The sequence below is a fragment of the Lathamus discolor genome, chromosome Z, assembly GCF_037157495.1.
Source record: "Lathamus discolor isolate bLatDis1 chromosome Z, bLatDis1.hap1, whole genome shotgun sequence".
In the NCBI taxonomy this organism is placed as follows: Eukaryota; Metazoa; Chordata; class Aves; order Psittaciformes; family Psittacidae; genus Lathamus; species Lathamus discolor.
This window is the reverse complement of record NC_088909.1, coordinates 27,139,070-27,159,003: the sequence shown is the minus strand read 5'-3', so window position 1 is coordinate 27,159,003 and position 19,934 is coordinate 27,139,070. Positions and strand designations below refer to the sequence as shown.

The 19,934-nt window shown below is 34.7% G+C and overlaps 1 protein-coding gene across 5 annotated transcripts in view; it reads right to left on the bottom strand.

Annotated features, from left to right (window-relative positions):
• CHD1 (chromodomain helicase DNA binding protein 1) overlaps nucleotides 1-19,934 on the bottom strand; it is a 57,239-nt gene that overhangs the window by 5,415 nt on the left and 31,890 nt on the right. For 4 of the 5 annotated variants that reach the window (XM_065661284.1, XM_065661280.1, XM_065661281.1 and 1 more), the window contains exons 13-32: nucleotides 19,417-19,506; nucleotides 18,519-18,709; nucleotides 17,227-17,415; nucleotides 16,762-16,924; nucleotides 14,929-15,081; nucleotides 14,380-14,451; nucleotides 12,891-13,040; nucleotides 12,151-12,299; nucleotides 11,774-11,870; nucleotides 11,589-11,684; nucleotides 10,457-10,633; nucleotides 10,112-10,272; nucleotides 8,791-8,832; nucleotides 7,924-8,054; nucleotides 7,366-7,504; nucleotides 6,422-6,572; nucleotides 5,262-5,384; nucleotides 4,175-4,312; nucleotides 1,737-2,000; nucleotides 1,167-1,307 (exon numbers count right to left, since the gene is read on the bottom strand). In XM_065661284.1, the coding sequence (XP_065517356.1) occupies nucleotides 1,167-1,307; nucleotides 1,737-2,000; nucleotides 4,175-4,312; nucleotides 5,262-5,384; nucleotides 6,422-6,572; nucleotides 7,366-7,504; nucleotides 7,924-8,054; nucleotides 8,791-8,832; nucleotides 10,112-10,272; nucleotides 10,457-10,633; nucleotides 11,589-11,684; nucleotides 11,774-11,870; nucleotides 12,151-12,299; nucleotides 12,891-13,040; nucleotides 14,380-14,451; nucleotides 14,929-15,081; nucleotides 16,762-16,924; nucleotides 17,227-17,415; nucleotides 18,519-18,709; nucleotides 19,417-19,506 (2,817 nt within the window). The remainder of the gene's footprint in view (nucleotides 1-1,166; nucleotides 1,308-1,736; nucleotides 2,001-4,174; nucleotides 4,313-5,261; nucleotides 5,385-6,421; nucleotides 6,573-7,365; nucleotides 7,505-7,923; nucleotides 8,055-8,790; nucleotides 8,833-10,111; nucleotides 10,273-10,456; nucleotides 10,634-11,588; nucleotides 11,685-11,773; nucleotides 11,871-12,150; nucleotides 12,300-12,890; nucleotides 13,041-14,379; nucleotides 14,452-14,928; nucleotides 15,082-16,761; nucleotides 16,925-17,226; nucleotides 17,416-18,518; nucleotides 18,710-19,416; nucleotides 19,507-19,934) is intronic. The other variant, XM_065661283.1, reaches the window with a different exon arrangement.

Genomic DNA, 19,934 nt, shown 5'->3' with positions numbered 1-19,934 from the left:
TAAAATAAAGACAAACAAACAAAAAAACAACCCACACTTAAAAAAAAAAAAAAAAAGACAGGACAAATGATTGTAACGGAATGAAGCTGAGTATCACCATCACCATGTAAGCATCTAGGGACAACCAGGGAAGATATTCATTGTCAGCTCATGCCACTAATTAATTAAGCAGCTGCAGCTGCACTGCATATTGCACTAGACACAGCTTTAAGTTATCCTTCAGAAGATGGTTTACTTTTAGAAGAGTGCACTGCTTAAATATAGAAGTGGTCAGAAAAATAGAACTGTACATGGAAATCAAGTGATTTTCTGTCACTTAGACACACAAGCATATCCACCTGTATCACTTGAGACTCATCCTGGAAATCACAGGTGTGTTACTTGAAAGGTTTAGAATAAAACCATACATAGACCAGTCACTACCATACTCAAGAGGATCTTACTTGAATGTCACAACCAGCACCAGCAACCACCCCAATAAACCTGGCTGGCAAAAACAAACATCTGTTGAAATCTTGAAAGACAAAACACCCACAGGAGAGTAGCTGCTCAAATTAACTCATTAATACCTTTCCAAAAGACACAGCCAAGCTATAAAATTTACGTAAGTTGTGCATACGTACCTCTTTTCCTCTAACATTGATTCCGTTCTTAGTCAGAAGTAGTGATTAAACAAAATTATTTTGTTGTCAGAGACATTACTCCAGCAAGGTATTTCTATAGGCCTTAACTTTTGTTCCTTCCTATGTCTACTAATTTAAGTCTGCAATACTTACAGAGGGAAATGCTGAAACTTAATTTCTTGTTAACTTACAAAGAATACAGGTGTACAAGATAAAGCAAAGCCAGAGACTCTAGCAGTTGAACTGAAGATCACTGATGTCTACTCTTCAAAGAATAACTCAAGAAGTTATTCTTCAGGATATACCTTTAAAGTCTATACTCTAAATCTATTCAGCAGACAGATCAGTGGATAAATACTGAATACAGCAAACTAGTGGAATGAAGACAAAAATTACTTTTGTCCAGTATCAGTAACATTCACGTATATGAGACCATAGTTGCAAAAGAACACCTGTGCTACTGTGCCCAATAACAGAATCAAGAATGCCAGAAATTGTCCTCATACGGACTTACAAACACTAACTTACCAAATAGGGACTTACCACACTAAATGTTTTCTGATCTAGTTCTTCAGATTCTTCTGATATAGGAACTGGTTCACTAGTTGCTGTAATATGAACTGGAGTATCCAACAATGGAGTTTTTTTATTTTTTTCTTTATTTTCAGATTTTACTTCATTTACCTAAGAACAAGATATAAAAATATCTTAAGTAAATTTTATTTTGGCTCTGGAATTACCCTATAATATATGACAATCCCCATAACTACTGCATTCTTTTCAACAGTAAGAATAAAAACTATGCTGACATTCAATGACAGTACATTCTACTTTCTTTGTGGGATGGAAAAGGAGAATGGAAATTGAATAACAGAGTTTCTTGCACACACTCGTACTCTCAGTCCAAATAAAATGTTGTTATTGAAGACGTAATTTCCCATTTCAAATGCCTGTCATCATGGTTTCAGGTAGTAAAAATAACACTTCAAATTATGTAAAAGACTTTAATGAAATGACAACTGGTAAGATCCAAAATAAGTTTTCATCTCAGAATCACTCACATAAACCTACTGGCTTTTTCTAGTGCTACACAAGATAAGTAAACCTAGTTACCTTCTCTTCCTTTACTTCTTTTTCTTTCTGTGTGGATTCTTTTACTTTGTTTTCTCTTTTTTCTTTAATATCTTTTTCTTTTAATTCTTTCTTATCCTCTTTTTCTTTTTTCTCCCTTTTCAAGTCCCTCTTATTTTCCTTTTCTTTTGTCTCTCTTTTTTCTTCAGCTTCCTTCTTTATACCAATATCTGGCTCAGGCTTTTCTTCATTCTCTTTTTCTGCTTTAATTTTTTTATGTGGATGTTTCACTGAAACAATCTCATCCTGCAATATGCAAGCATATATGTCATATCAACCGAGTTCCTATCTGTACAAAGTTTCGTAACTATCAGACTAAAACATATTTTTTATCTGTGCATTTTTTTTAATGGACATAGATTTAACACCTACCAAATAGAACTGAATACAGTTTCAAAGATGAGAACTATTAGTTTACTTCCTTGATGTGACAAAGCAAGTACTGATTTGGCAGTGGTAGTGGAGGTGAGAAATTAATGTCCATTTAACTCAGAATTCTGTCACTCTAAAAGGTAGTGAGGCTCTGAACAGCTAAAAACTATAAGGAAGCAGGTCTCACAAAATTGAGCTGATTGGTCAGGACACTCAAGTAATGAAGATGTCAAAAGACCTCTGTTCTAGTTAGCTTCGGTCCAGCAACTTTTTACCATTATTAAGCATTCACAGAATTAACAGAGTCACAGCTTTCTTTTTTCCAGAGGTGCTCTTTTTACTAGGCTTAAAAAAAAGGCTTAGTTATAGAGTAGTCTGATAGGGGTTGATTTAATTATCTGAAGGTGAACAAAAAATTGCTCAACTGGTCTTTATAATATCCACCTGTAAGGTCCGACATGGAAACTCAAATCCTTTCAGACACAGAAAAATAGTACAGCAACAAAAGTATTATATACAGGAGCAAGAATCATTATGATTTTTGAATTTATCTGAGTACATGCTGGAAAGACATATACAGAACCCACTGCAGAAAAAACAGATTCAAAAATTTCCAATACATGAATCTGAACAAGTTACTTAGATTAAGTATCAAGTAATCAACCCAACCAGGACTTCAATATTTAGGCATCATGGAAATTTCCATGCAAAAATCCAATGACTTAAAGATTTTCCTGAACATTCTAGCAGTTAAACAGTGAAGTTTTTAATTTTGCACACAGTATGGCAGCTAAGTAGCTAAAGCCAACGGTTTAGATGGTTGAAGCCCATTTTTGCATATACTCCAGTTTTCAGAGGTACAACTGTTAGTCTGTGTCTGAAAATATTAAAGCATTCTGGGCACTTTCCCAAAACGTAACAAGTCAATCAACTGACTAGCAATGTCTACTCTTTTGAATGGAGATGAAGTCAAACACTCGTTTTGAAGCAGTCCGAGCATTTAATTTAGTTTTACGATTCCGTTGCCCATGTTAATTTACTGAGAATGGGACAATATTTACAATTCTTAGTTTTATATTCCAGACAAATTACTGTATCTATAAACATAAGCCATTCTATGTCCAATTTATTTAATTTTTTTCCCCAGCTTTACATTTTAATCACCATAGTACAGTTTAAATACATACAGGAATGCTTTAGTTAAAAATTACTTCCTTTTTTTTTTTAATAGAGGTATCATGGTTCTTCTAAGGCTGACTCAGTTTTAACTATGTATTCACCGTGTCTTCTATGTATGCACTATGTCTACAGTGAGTTGACAATTACAATGACTTGTAATAGTTTAAAATGGTTATGCGAGACACTTCAATTTAGTTTATTTTAAACCAAGTATGAAGTATTTTAATGATACATATAAGTTCGCATTGATTGATTTAAACTACTGTCAAAGTCATAAAATTAGCTGTGGCATGACCCCAAACTTTACTTAAAATTTATCTCTAGTGGTTACTGCTGTGTAAAAAGATGCAACAAAAGTAGAGGCCTAAAGAAACATCAGAAGTTACAGAACATTAAAAGGTTAAATAGTTGGCTAGACAGTCTTTCTGGATAATGAAAGCCATGACATACACAGAAGCTTTAACATGCAAGTGTTGAAGTTATCATCTATTCATGGTGCTCATTATAATTGAGCTTGATGATTTTTTTCCCCGAGCCTGAATAAAACACTTCACCTGAAGAATCACCATCAGTTGTTTAACACATTATTTTATAATTATGTGTTGCATTAGGTTTGTTAGACAACAACATTTTTAAAAAATATTATTTGGAAAATTACTCTTAATTCCTAAGTTACTGGCTTATCGTTAAATAGAATAGACACAGTGTTCCATGTGCTTGCACTGATGCAACATTAGATATACTGGCCACAGGAAAATGATTAAGTTTCAGGTGCTTCAATTTTATTAAGCCAAATAAAACATAACATAGCAATCAATCCTAGCACGAAGAGCTAAACAACCATCTTTACCATATGAAAAGATATTTACCTTGTTATCCTCATCATCATCTTCATCAGATTTTTCTGAGGGTTGTGGTGATGACTCACTTTTTATTTCTTCTTTCATTTTTGCAGCCTTCATCACCTTATTCTTCTTAGTTCTTGTTTTCCTTCTCTTTGAATTGCCCTGAATGCAAATTGGTCTCTTTAATATGTAACTGACAAGCATCTTTGCATCACAGTTGCAAGAAAAAAAAAATATTTGTTTTTGCATCATATAAAGGGTTCATTTAATTGGATTTCTTGCCACTCATGACCACCACTTTTCTCAGGAATGGAGAAAGAGCATAGTGCAACGGTAGAGAATACGCAGAAAGAATGCATAGAAATAGTAAGAGAAAAATTCAGTATGTGTCCTTGGTTCAGCAGTAGCAGTCATTTTTCTCCGTCTTAGCAGCTGGTGCAGTGCTGCATTTTTGACTTTCAGCCTGGGAACAGCACTGATAACACCGATGTTTTCAGTTGCTGCTCAGTAATGTTTAGTCTGACCAAGGACCTTCTGAGTCTCATGCTCTGCCAGGGAGGAGGTGAAGCCGGGAGGAAGCAGAGACAGGACACCTGACCCAAACTAACCAAAGAGGTATTCCATACCACAGCACATCATGCCCACTATATAAACTGGAGGCAGCTAGCCGGAAGGGAGATCACTGCTCGGTCGGGCTAGGTATTGGTTGGCGGGTGGTGAGTGGTTGTATTCTCTTCCCTTGTTATTTCCCTCATCATTATTATTACTGATGGTAGCAGTAGCGATTTGTGTTATACCTTAGTTACTGGACTGGTCTTATCTCAACCCATGGGAGTTACATTCATTCGATTCTCCTCCCCATCCCTCCGGGAGCTGGGGGAGGAAGAGGGGAGGAGTGGGCAAACAGCTGCGTGATTTCTGAGTGACAGGCTGGGCTTAAACCACGACAGTATGAAACTGCAATTAAATTCTTGAGTTAGTGTCATCACATGACACTATATATTACATATGATTTGTAATGCAGAGTTACAAAAAATTTAGAACTAAAAAAGGGCCAGCTGACATGCCCATAAGCGTATTATCTCACTAATGAATGCCAAATTTTACTTACTGCACCAGCAAGCCTCTGTGCTTCCTTTCTTGCAAGGTCTTTATTAAGTAACTTAATGAGGTAGTCTGCTCGGGTCTGTAACTGCTTCGCCTGGGGTTTCTTATCTGGATCATCAGGCAAAATCTGAGGAGAATAATGGCAGCATTACACCTTTGAGTACATATTTTCAGGTTTGGAAGATGCTACCCAGGGGCACACAGAACAGAAAAAGCTGCATAAAAGGTGGGAAACAATCCTCTTCAACTATGTCTGGCAAATATGCCAGCACTTTTTAAGCAATGGAGAATTTTTTAAAGATTTCTCTCCAATCACACAGCCAATGAAGTCTTGGAAATTACCTCTCAGTTTAAAACAAACTCAGGAAACCAGCCTCAGATTTGTTTCCACTCTGATAGTTTAATTAAGAATTTTATTAAGAAAGCTATTTAAGAAAGTCAGTTAAGAAATTTAACTCTTGTACCTACCATCAACAGAACTCTTGGCTCTGCCTCATTCATCTTCTAAACACAAAATTCACTATATGGTATTGCAGATGCCAAAACCATAAATAGGTGGTTTCAAAAAACAAATTAATGGAAGGCAGGAGCAGGAATCATTATTAAATGAATTTGGACACAACCCTGGCTCCTCAAATCCCAAAACTATAGCTTGTTGGCACTGTCACAAAGTTTACCTCACCTCAGTCTTTCCCTCAATACCTGTTGCTCATTAGTGCTAAGGAGCTATTGCACTACTTTTAGTTCAGCTATTCTTACGTTGTGAGTGAAAGACAGCTTCAATTGAGGATCCTGGGGATTAAGCAGGGATGGGGAAATCAAACCAGATCTCTAGAACAACCTCTTTTCCAAAACGTCAAGAACATAAAATGGACAAAACTAGAACAGTTAAAATAGAGAACGAAAAGACTGAAAAAAATCATATGACAGTGGTCCAGCTACATGGATATATGTCAACACAACTGACTGCAAGAAAGCATACTTAACCTGACCACACAATACATTAACATTTAACAATACACCACAAGAAAAATACTAAGAAGTACAACTGATGTATAAAGTCTCCGCCATTTCAGTTATCATAAAGTAAGTTCTTTCAATATTTGTTCTTAGTGGCATTATTACCTAAACAAAAAAATCCTTGAGGAAATGCAGATGACATACCTTCTGTGTCAAACTGAGATCAGGATCCATTTTTATCATTTCCCAGCTGCCATAACCATACTCATAGATGCCTATCAATAGATTGGAATCATCTTCTTTACCCCAATCAATATCAAAATGAGCAGCCTTGGTGTGGCATGGGATGACATATCTAACAGAAATAAAATAGAAGGACAATGAATTATTACTTCTGACGCTTAGCAAGGGGGAAAAGAACATATTAAAAGTGATCTAACTAGGTTTACTTTCTCTGCTAAGATGCTGGTATATCTAGGAAATTAACAGAAATATTTATTATTATATTTTCTTAACATTTCTATAAAATATTGAACTCAGCACTGAAATGTGCTTTAAAGCTGACCAAGACTAAAATGCGAAGAACAGACATCTGTCTGTGACCATGAGCTCTGTCACAGAATTGGCTACCCATGAACAAAAGCAAAAATCATCATCCAGTGTAACTGCTAACTGAGCGGATAGTTTAGGGATTGTGATACACAAGGAGGGAAGGGAAAATGTTCAGAGAGTAGTAACAACTACTGTTTTCCCCTCGAGCAGAGATGACACATACAGCAGGTCCTCAGCAAGCCTGAATTCTAATTCTAATTATTATTGGTAACTGAATACAGCCCCCAGTGAATACAATTGGGAAGCCAAAGCTGTTACTGGCTTCCACGGCAAGGGAAGAAAGAATGAAGGAAAGATGTGGAGCATGTTAATGCTGCCAGTTCTTACAGGGAATAGTGGACAATGCTGTCACAGTATGCTTTGAGTCAGTTACCTGAAACAAAGCTAATAAACTTGAAAAACATTCAACACTACTACTTCCTAAAAAAAAAAAAAAAAACCTAAACAAAAAACAAACAAAACAAACCACACAAACCAAAACCAAACAAACAATCTTCCCCAAAACCTAACCAGCCCCCACCCCCCCAAAACAATACCTTTTTCTTTCTTCTGGATCTGAAGGAATGGATTTGTGCAATGGTGCCAGCTCTTCTTCATGAGATATGACTAGCTTTGCATTCACCTGCACTCCTGAGATTCGGAATGTCGGGCCTTTAACTTTCCCAAGTCTACCTCCTTAAAATAAATGACAAAGCTATTAAAATATTTACCTTTACAAATACCATACAGAATGTAGTAAAGAAAGCAAGTAAGACTGATGCTATATCAGCTAACTTTCACTTATACCAAATGACCTTTTCTTAGCCAAATGCTTGAATTAAGCTTCAGAATCAAAAGGTCTTCCAAATAACAAATTACTTTTCCACTCCACAGTAAAGCAAAAACATACTGCTGTCTCCAATGACGATTCACACAGAGTAAAAGAAATTTAAAAAGTCACCTTACTGCAGCCCTTTTAAAAAATCACCCAGCATGTGAACATTTTTCTTTACATTTTCCCCCAACAAAACTGTTTTGTGTTATGATCAGAAAGCAAGAATAATTCAGACTTGACTTTTTTTTATTGCCTCCTAAGCCCCCTGAACACATTGTACCTGCTCTTTCTTGTCCAGATGAATTGTCCTTTAAAGCTTTAATACATCCATTATGTACAAGCTCTCCCAAACGTCTAAGATCTATCTCTGATTTATCAACTAGCTCAGCATCTCTAGCTACAGCATCTAACCTGTAATAAAACAAACACATATTTTAGTATCTCTGAAATTTCAGGAACTGTGGATGATTCCTTCAGACTCTGAAGCTAAAGAAATGATCAGGTAAGTTATCAGTCACCCACCACTTGCTATGCTGTGTACAATTTTGATCTACGGAGGGGAAAGAAAAAAAAAAAAAAAAAAGTGATTCAGGTATCAGGAGACAATATAACAAAAAACTGTAAAGGACCCTAACTAGACAGTGTTGTGATAAGTTACTGTGCATTTATTTTAAAAACTAAAAAGAAATCGTTATATACAATAAGTTCATACAGACCATAAATATTCTAAGGAAAGAAAGGAAGTACTTCTTGAAATATGGAATAAAGCAAAGCTTAAAAGTAAGACCTGACAGCAAGGAAAATGCAAAACTAACTTTGACAGTCACAGCAGATAAACTGACAGGCTTTCAACAGGCTATCAAACAGGACAGTTGAATGATTATCATCAATGAAGATTAAACAAGACAGAAGGTGATGTATAAAGATAATAAATAGTCCTGCAAATTGAAAAGTTTATTGTGTGGCTCTTTGCACACATAACATAGACTGAGGAGGGGAAGATATTAACCTTAACTTACGTTATATCCGAGACAAAAGACTAGACACTTTATTTTCTCTTCAGCAAAAGATTTCTTGGTATATTGCTTGAATTTTTATGAGAACAAGACTATAAGTTGCTACACACATAATAATTAAACAAGTTTACCTTTCAAGCGGGCCCCCAAATTTCTTGTAACTCTTGATAAACCTAGTAACAGAAAATATTGCCCGTTAAACATATGCTTAGCTAACTACATCAGTTACACAACTGTATTAATACGATTACTAATCCTAGTATAATGCTAAGTGACCAACGGAAAAAAACCATAAAGTAGGGCAGCTTAGTATATCCAGATAACTCCCCCAAAAAAATCAGAATTTTAATGGTTTAAGAACTGATGTTAATAATCCAATAGTAAGTACAATTTATTTCAGAAATTGCTTTATTAATTTCAGAAGACACAAGATTCAGCAGCTGGATGTATCTAATAATAAAAATTTAATGTGGACTTACAGTAAATGGTCATTATGTTATGCCTTATACAGTAAAAGGAGCAATTTGCTACAGGTAATTTGAATATGACAATTAAAAACCACACTCTCTGTAAGCAATGTGTTAAGTGATGGAAAGAAACTGGAGATACCTGTGACAGAACTGAAATAACATAAATAAAAATAATTTTAAAAAGAAAGAAAATTTCTTTAACAATCAAGGACTCAAATGCTAGTGCAAACATAAGATTAGCCTTTGGAAGAAGTACCAATTCAGTGTGTTGCTAGATGAAATGGAAAGGCAAAGAGAATCTTTAAAAAGTTATTTTTCTAACCAAAAATACTTTGAAAGCTTTAAAGCACTTCAGAGAAATATGCATACCTGAATTTCAGAAGCAAAACAACATTTCACACCTCCAAAAAGGTAGAACAAAAAAATTCCCTCCTTCAACCCCAAAAGATATTTTAGCACATAATGTTGAAGGCACTTACTGTATAGGATTCAAACAGGATTTTATATTCTTTTAGTTTAAAAAAGCATAGGAACATATTAATTCACCTAGTGTCAAGAAAACAAAAAAGGAAACAAAATCCACTCAAATTTTTTTGTTGTCACCAAAAAGATTTACATATTCTTTCAGCACTGCAGTAGATAAAATAATGGGAAGCATACTACTTTGCTTGTGTCTTAAAGGAAAAGCTTACCCATTGTAACAACTGGTTTTTGAAAATCACTGTCTTCATGGGTTGCAGGAATTAAGAAATGTAAAACAATCAAGAATATTTTTCAAACCTAATTCTATCCCTTGTTAAAATGGGTTCAAGTTCTTGCTATGACAGTTAACTATGTCAGGACCACATAATATACAAGGTGAATTCTAAATGCTTATAACAAAAAAATTTCAGAAGGCAGTCTGTTCTTCCAGAATTTCTTTGTACTTTCAAGCGTCGTTATGTCTTGTCCCTTTAAATATTCATGTCCCCCCATATCTTACCGCCTGATCTCTGCATCACTAAATCCTTTAATATTTTCTCGAGGAATAGTTCGTGGTCTTCCACGCTTTTTTGGCCGTTTCCTTTCTGAGATGGAGTCACTATCAGATCCAGAGTATCTTCTACTCCTACTCCGCCTCCCTTCACTTCCATTAAAGCTGATCTGGAATGTCAGATTAAGTAGTTCAAAGCTACATTATTAACAAAGTAAAGTTTTATACAGCCTGTCAAAAATATGTGTCCAGAAAAGGAGGAAAAAACCCCAAAACCAAAACTCAACAACCCCCAACAAACTAACTAAACCAACAGCAACATAAAAGTACAGGTCAGTCAGAACCAAGAGACACCTGTTTTGCGCAGTTTCTCATCCTTGGGAGCATGTAGATTTCTTCAAGTTCTTTTTGTCTTTCTTCCTCTTCTATTCTTCGCCGCTGGACTTCTGGAATGATTTCTTCCCAATTTCTTGAATTCCTTTCTGGTTCCAACTCAATATCATCTTCATCCATATTGGAAAAGTTGGCCACCTTGTATATCAGATTATATGTATTTTCAACAAACTGATACATGACTTTATTTGAAAAAGTTTAATCAACAAATATTTTAGGAAAACAAAGTTCTAGATGGCATATTTTATGTACTTACATATTTGATGTATGCTATTGTTGTATAGTATGTATAAAATTCATACATACAAATTACTTCATAAAACACTGTCTCTAGTGCAAGTATTTTTAATCATTTATGAAACAAATCCGAGACTCCATGCAAAATGGGTTAAGATGAGAATCTTTTTCTTCTTTTAAAAGTTCCCATTACCAATGCGTGATGAGACACCTTTCCGATAGCTGTAAGAATGCTTTTTAACTTTCTTCGAAATAGGGCTAACAACATTTGAATGCCCGAGCTAATGTGAAACTATAATAATGTAAACCAAATCAAACACTAATACATTGTAGAAACCAAAATATATTGCAAATGATTAATCAGTAGGAGAGCTATTTAATAATCTGCTGATGTAAACAAATACCTCCAGTTCTGCATTTTTTTTGCACTCAGATTATAATACGTTTAACTGGTAACACTTAAAATACCTTGTTTTCAAGCTTGCTTCGGGGCTGAACGCCATTTTGAGGAGTCATCAAACAAAAAAGTGCAAACTTTGTATTTTGCGTTCCATGATATCAATGTGCTTAACAACAAAGCCAGTAAATAAACCACAAAACTACCTGGAATTCTGATTACACATTAATAAATACCTCTTATTTTATTAGCAAAATACACAATGTGTTTTGAAATTTGTATACTGATGGTTGGTACTCTGTAGGGGTGAAAAAACATTTTTTTAGAAAGAGATGCTGATTTGACTTACTGAGGCATCTATTTCTTAAGAATGAAGAAACAGACAGGCACACAGAAGAAAGACAGTACTGTTCATAAAGGAAAGCGTAATATGCAGGAGGCAAAAGAACAGACCAATACCTTGAACTGTGAAAGCAATTCATCTCCCACAGTTAATGGACCTGGTTCATTTTCCCGAGTTTCAGCCCTCTTCAAAATTTCATCTATATCCATTTCCTAAAAAAGAAGTTTCTCTTTACAACGAAGTAATACATACATATTTTAAGTTATTACATTATCTATCTAGTCCAGAAATACTGCTTTACCTGGGGCTCCTGTTCTTCCCCTTCGGGTTCTTTAAAAAGTTCCTCAGCACCAAATTTCAAAATCGCGGATAACTCCTCTTTATTAAAAGGTGTTGAGCTGAAATATAGTAGGTTTGAAGAAAAACATTTTATCTTTGTAACTTGAAAAAGTTCTTTATAATCATGAGTCAATTAAACTTTCTTTTTGTTGTTAAATAAAAACTATATATATTTTAATATATGTATGTATATAAAAGTCTACAAAGCCAATATACTTCGCATCTTTACTTTTTAAATCTTATTTTGCCTTTAATTAAACAAGTGAAGCCACTTATGTTTTTATTTACTTGTCAAATATACTTAATCGTAAATTGGTATGGCAATAAATACAAATATACCTTGAAGGAGTAGAGCCTGTATGTAGTACAGTTTTCCCTGTAGTGTCCATTCTCTGAATTACTAGATGATCTAACACCATCTTTTTCTTGGCTCTTTCAAGAATATCTTCTTCTACTGATCCTTTTGTGACTAGCCGATAAATATTAACCTATGTATATTATAAAAATTGTAAGCAACAGGTAGAAATCTCACCACAAAGTTTCTGAATTTGTTGACTGATTTTAAGTATGAATTACTAGGTTAATCATGTTACCACAGACTTTACATAATTAAAAAACAAAAAAAAACCCAAACAAAGGCAACAGAAAAACTAATTCTTAGACCTGCCTTTTTTAAGCTTCAGTGATTTGGCACAAGCATTGCCAAAAGCAAAACTGTCCCATTTCAAATTATTACTGTATGTCTTCTGCAAGAAAGAACCTTGAAGAGAACTGAGAAATATTTAAGCAAGGGATATGTGCCTGGTGTAGCAGCTATTTTCTAGAATGACATGATGCCAATAAATGTGAGACAGATAACACAACTCTTCTCCCTCTCCCACCCACAATCTCTCTCCATACATGGGAGATTTAAAAGAAAAAAAAAATAAAATAAATCGGCGTTACTAACATTACATATACAGCAAGTATTAGTTATTCTCAAAACATACATGAAGACTGAATGGTGCTGACCAAGAGCAAACAGTTAACTGTACAGAACCCTCCTTCAGGTTCGGATCTTAAAAGCTGAATGTGCACACCTGCTTCTTTTGTCCAATCCTATGCGCTCTAGCCTGTGCTTGCAGATCATTCTGTGGATTCCAGTCAGAATCAAATATAACTACAGTGTCAGCAGACGCCAAGTTGATACCTAATCCTCCAGCTCTGGTAGACAGTAAAAAGCAGAAATCCTGAAATCATAAAGTAAGAAATAGTTTTATATATAATAGTTGCAATATTCTTAAAGGAACCAGTATGACACTTCTTTATGCGGTTTGTGGCACAGACTATATCATATACTACCAACTCCATAACTGTTCTACAGTTAAAGCTCCTTTAAGAGACATGCAATAAAACAACACAAGAAATTCAAGATAACATGTAAAACAAAATAAATAAAAAAAAAAAATCCCAATTTTCAGTTCAGTTACAGGAAATAACAAGCCATTACACTCAAAAATGAGTCCTGATAACTGTTTTAGAAATTTCTATGTAGCCCTTAGCTCAGTAATGACTGAAAACCATATAGAATGCTCTGCATTTTTAGGAAAGAAATAAAATACAAAACTGAGAACACAATTTTGTTGCTGCATAAATGAACAATTTGCCTCCATTTTTTAAATGCACGAAGTTCAAATTCCTCCGAATCTCAAAAAGGTACAACGTAACTGCAAAGATTTCAGAAAAAGGCACTGATGTCTATGCTAGAAATCTGAAACAGAATTAACTTCTGTATTTAACAAATGTCTGAAGTTCAGTTTATGAAGTTAAGTCCTTCTCCCTCCATCATAGCAGAAACAAGCTGGAGCAGCAACTGGCAAATACTATGGTTTAATTACTGATTTAATGAAAAAAAAAAAAAAAAAAGAACCACCTTCATTTCCCCAAATCTGCCACTGTAGGACAAAAAATTAAAGCTGATCAAAGGTATGGAATGGCTTGCATATCAGGAATACTAATGCAAAAAAGAAAGACTCTGTGACAGACACTTATACATTCACGGGTTGCTCACAAGGAATATCTAGAAATCTGTTATTTAGTATTTCTTCTAGGGCAAGTTAAGCAGGTAGCAACAAATGAGGAAAACAGAACCCACACTTGAAAAAGTTACAGATAGCTGTTCATGCAAGAATATATACAAAGAACATAGTTCTGCCCACTGCCAATGGATGTTTTTGATGCTACCTGCTTTAAGTTCAAAGCTCTTGTAAACGCTGTTGGTTTAAGTTCAAAGCAGAGGTTGAATTTCTGCAGCATTTATATAGTAATTAAAATTACGTTGATATAGAGCTTCAGAAAAAAACAAATTATGCAAATTGCATTTATTGAATGATGTAGTTAATGTGTTTTTTTACTTAACCTCAGAGTAAAAAGTTAGCAGATGTAAACCTTATAGTCTAGGCAGTAACAATGAATTTTCAACAATATTGATATATTCCTCACTTCCCTCAGCCTCCGTTTTTGTGCAATGCTTTTCTGTATTTTTAAGGAAAAAAATAAAACAGATTACTCAGGAAAAAAATATCATACCTCTGAACCTTCTGCATTAAAATGATCCAGTGCTTGTTTCCTCAATTCCCCTTTTATTGATCCGTCAAGTCTCTAAAGAGATTGAATGCTACAGTTAAAAAGTAATTCTTATACTACATTCAAAATCAGAGCACCCCAAATTCTCAAATGCCAAACCTGTTATGTGAAGAAAAAAAGAAAACCTGTGATGCATCAATTCTTGTATTTTTTAAATTCATCTATTTAACATCAAATTATTACTTAGCATATAGCAACTGCCAGATTTTATCAAAAGAGAACGTTTTCTTGCATCTTTTCTTAAGCAAAGTGATACAGATCATATTTACAAAACAGATGAGGTTGGAAGGGACCTCTGGAGGTGATATTTTCTAACTCCCCAACTTAACTGGAGACAGCAAAAGCAGGTTGCCCAGCATCATGTCTAGGTAGGTGGCTTCTGAATGTCACAGAGCTCATACCCTCTGAACAAACTGTCACCCTCAGAACAAGAAAAGATTTTTCTAATATTCAAGATCAAAGCTTCTTGGCTACTGCCACCAAGATTCTTACTTGAAAGGGAAACTGACGATACTTCAGATATTCTGCTAGGATGTCCAGCATCCTCACCATCTGTGAGAAAATCAGGACTCTGTTGCCACGTTCTCGCAGACGAATCAGTAGCTTGTCAAGAAGGATTAGTTTCCCGCTGCTACGTATTAAATGCTACAAAATCCAAGAAATACGTATTAAGAAATAAGTTCATCTCAGCATTAATATACACAACAGTTGGTTAGACATTCAAGTTTTGCTTTTCCTTCTACTGCTGAGGGAAGAAAAAAGGGGCAAAAAAGGCAAAATCTGACATTTCTGAAGAATTTCATAATTTAAGATGTGCATATAATATGTAATCTCCTAAAACTAAAAAAAAAAAAAAAAAAAAAAAAATCCCATAAAAAACAGACCAACCAACCAAAAAAACCCAAAACAACCCCCCCCCACAACCCCACACAAAAAAAGCCCAAACACAAGAAGAAGACATCACTGCTATATCATCTTACTAGTATGCAGCATTAACTGAAAAAGTTTACTCTGATTTTAGTTGATTCTAACTGAAATCAACAGGATTACGAACTCACAAAAGGGATATGCTCAGTTCCCTTTTAAAGTCATATCTTAACATCTCATCAAAAGATGAAGTAAATGTATGGGCTTAAGAATGTAAGCAGTTATGACGTAGACCCAAATTCTTTTCTGCAAAGTAAAAAATTGAACTCAGTAACCAGTGAAATCTAAGACTGAGAAAAAAAAAAAAACAAAACAACTATCTTGGTACTACTTTCTCTTCACCTTACATCTTTTGAAAAGGAACAGGTACTGCTGCTTATTTCTCGAAGTATTTTAAACAAAACCTACCAATCAAGCTTCTCTTTAGCACAAGATAAAGTCAGAAGAATTTTATTTGTGGTGCCTAACACTGTAACCCATCTAAAGCTTGTTAAACCTTCTTAGAACAGAAACCCAAGCAAATGTGAAATTTTATGTTAAAAATGTTATGTGAAGATGCTTGGGACAGAAGTTTGGGGAATGCTCAATTTAGTTAGGTGCTTTTACTCTTAATGCCAAAAAGGAGAAAAATATTTGTCACTGCACAAACTAGTAGCTTTAGAAAGGTATTTATGAACTTGAAAAATTACAGGGAAAAAACCTTTAGAAATATTTATGTTGGTATAAACTGCATCAATAACAACAGTCTTCTTATCTGTTGCTCAACAGATAATCCTCAACAGATCTAGTACAAGTATTAATCTTAAAAAACCAGAAGAAACAGCATACCATCTTTGGTAATGATGGTAACTGGGTTTACCTGTTACAACAGTTTCAACTGTTACAAGAAGTAGCAAAAGCAGACGGAGCTTTTGATGCTCATTACTACCATTTCCTTTCACTTTGGTTGTTTGCAGGCATACAGAAAACAGTATTTGACTACAAAAAAAGCTTCAAAGTATTCTGTAGATCAGTTCCTCCTATCACATAGATTGCTGGTATAGCACTGCCAGTCACGTGCATTTCCACTCACATTATATTTACCCTCTTAGCTGTTTTATTTTACTTTGGTAGGTTTATTTTGCATGAAAATACACACCCTGTTTCAAACTATTTCCTTTTTACTTTGATTGTAATTAAAATTGGGAATATTTAGTCAATTATGTGTCAATTACTCATTTCTAATAAAGAAACAAGAATCAATTCACTTTCCTGTAAAATATGCATGTTTTCCAGAGAACCTGTCATTTCTTAATCTACTTCACTTAGAATGAATAAACTTCCAGAGCACCATAAAACTGTGTAAATATTACAGATGTAAAAGAGAACTTTTATATATATATATAAAAGTGTCATTACCTGTAAAGCCTCCTGTTTATTATAAAATTCATTATCATCTGGTGGTTTAATGAGGTAGCAATGGTTACAACACTTCTTGAGTTCCATCATGATGTTCAAAAAGCCTGAGGTACTGCCTTTTGAACCTTTACTGAGGGCTTTATAATTCCTCGTTAAAATCCACCTATAGTGTAAGATGTACAATGTAAGTAATTTCTAATCATACGTGAAAGCAAGACAGATGTAAGCTCTCACAATATAATCAAGCCAAAGGAAAAAGCAGATCCGCCACAAAATGTACAAACATCCCAAACAAAAGCTATATGACATTAGACCAGTGTAATTCTTGAGCCCTTGCTTCAAGAATTTTACTGCTGTGAAACCCTAGAAGCCTGAAGTTCAAACTGCATTATAAAAACTATTATATTTCAGTAAATTGCTTGTAGATGTATCACTGAAAGAGCTCAACTTAAAAAGTGTTGTTACTTGTAATATTGCTTCTGTAATGCACTCATTTCCATCCTCAGAATTTGCTCAACTTTAGCAGGTAAAGACTTTTCTACATCTTTTTTAACTCTTCTCAGCAGAAATGGTTCAAGTTCTTTATGAAGACTTGCATAACCATACTCTCTCCCTTTGCCATGCTCCTCTTCAAAATCTTCCCAGGAGGAAAACCTTCAACAAAACAAAGAATGAACACAACATGCTGTGAATGACCTGAAGAAGAAAAAAATCAAGTAAGAAAACACAAACACAGAATGTGTTAAACACAAGAGTGCGCACACACATATGGATTTCTTCCCTTCTGTTTAATTTAGCCAATTTCTGAATTTTCATCTGACAAGAAATTCCAAATACTTTGCCTTTTTATTTATATAGAGAAAGGAATTTAAAAAAACCCAACATTTACAGAATTAAATCTTAACTTCCCCAGTGGAAATGCAACATATCTCTTCTTCTGCAAGGATACTCCCCTAGATGGTTGCAGAAATTCCGTTATTATACGTTTATCAAAAGAAGTATAAAAAAACCCCACTTGCATAGCTGGAGGGTGTGCAAGAGAACAAGAGACTACTTAATGTATGTTTTGCAGCTTCTGTTGTCTATCTAAAGCATAACTGTCCTCTATGCCACAAACTAGAACAGACTTCACCATCAAATGAAGAATAGGTACTAGACCATAGTGTCTCTGCTTGTAAGGTTCTGAAGCAGACAGTACAATCCATAGCTCAAACTAAAAAGAGCTATGATCCTGGCATTTACAGTACGCCTGACAGGAACATGTGCTTTCACATATGAGCTATAATTTATCTGAGGTATAAACAGAAGTGAGTACAAAATAAGGTCAACACAGTAAGCTTACTGTATGCAAACCATACAGGAAAACCAGCTGTGTAACTGAACTACAAGGTATTGCAAATCTTCATATGAGTTTGTTTTCATTAACAGTACTAACACAGAAAAGATTCCCTTCTATTTTCTCAAGAGTAAATTTCCCCATACTGTTCTCCTCTTAGGCTAAGATGAAGCCTTTTTTCCAGGTCTTCACCCATGTATTGATCACTGTGATACACTGATGTCTGTGGATTGTTAAAATGAAAAAAGGTGACAACTGTTACCACCATTATTTAATGAAAACATATCTGCATCTACTTTGATATAAAACATTTAAATTATCTTTCAGTATGATTCTCTATCAATTCTCAGATCACTACACTATTTCACAGTAACAACCTTGACCAAAAAATCTTAAAAAGAATCATGCAAAATTCTCTTACTTTTCTGGCATGATGAAGTGCAACAAAGACCAAAGCTCTTTCAGGGAGTTTTGCAAAGGGGTTCCAGTAATAAGAAGTCGATGGTTAGACTTAAAGTCTATCAAAGTCTTGTACAGAAGAGAGTCGTCATTTTTTAAACGATGAGCTTCGTCAACTCCTATGAATGCCCAATTCAGACCACCAAGGAATGACTTAAAAAAAAATGGATGAGGGGGGACATGTTATACAAACACACGTTGCATAATTAAAGTTTAAAAAGAAGAAAATGGCCAGAAGCCTGACCCACGCTAATTTTAACATGACAGAAAAAAATCACTATTGACCTCTTCTTCCCAGCATGTACAAACAAATGAAGTAAAAATCTTCTGTTTCTTGACTATCTATAAAAATCTCCACATATTGTTAGAAGGACTAACAGTAACTCTGTGTGCTACCACTATGGAGACCGTATTAATACAGGTATACATACTATTGTATGCACAATAACAAAGGAAAAACTACATGGAATTTCAGAGCTCTGAATCATGTCTGGGGTTAGGCTCTTTTTCAGCTCCTTGACAGTAGTCTGCAAAGTAGAGCTACTGAAGATGGGAGATTATTCCAGAATGCAAGTCCCAAGCAAACTAAAGAAAAAGAAGTGCTACCTGCTTAACAAAATGGAAAAAGACTGAAAGCCTCACCACAGATACAGAAAATCAAGAAGTGCTTAAGCCCCACCCCCACCAACAAGCCATGCGCAGAAAAAATCCCAAAACTCCAACCATGCACTGTCATAGTTCAAAAAGCAAAAGCTATCAGCATCCATAAATGCAAGGGCCCACAACCCAAATATATGTAAGTCTAAAGAGAGTTCTACAATGCAGGAATTATTCTTATATCTCTGAAGAAATGTGATTACCTTATCCTTAAGCAAGATTTCATACGTTGTTAGAAGTATGTTAAATTTTAATCGTTTGGTCTGTGGATGCATCCATTCATGAGTTCTTATCTATACATACACACACAAAAAAAAACTAAAGTGAACTATAAGCTAGAGAAAAAAGGTGTGTTGACTAGGATGAATTTATGTACTGCAGCAATCTGTTTAATGCCATACAATAATGATCACGAAAAAAAAGCAAAACATACTAACATATGCAAACCTGAACCTCCGACCTACGTACTCCAAAAATATTTTGTTTAAACTTCAGAATAAACAGCAAAGAATTTCTACAAAACATTTTTTACTTTAATGGATAAGATTAGTAACATTCAGAAAATACATCAAAGAAAACAAACCAACCACATTTCAGGAAAATAAATTAAGATCATGACTGGCTTGCTTACATATTTATTTTTACTACATCCATGTAAATGATCATGTGTCAGAAAATAATTTGTTTTCAAATGCAAGACCAAATTTTTTAATCCTGTTTG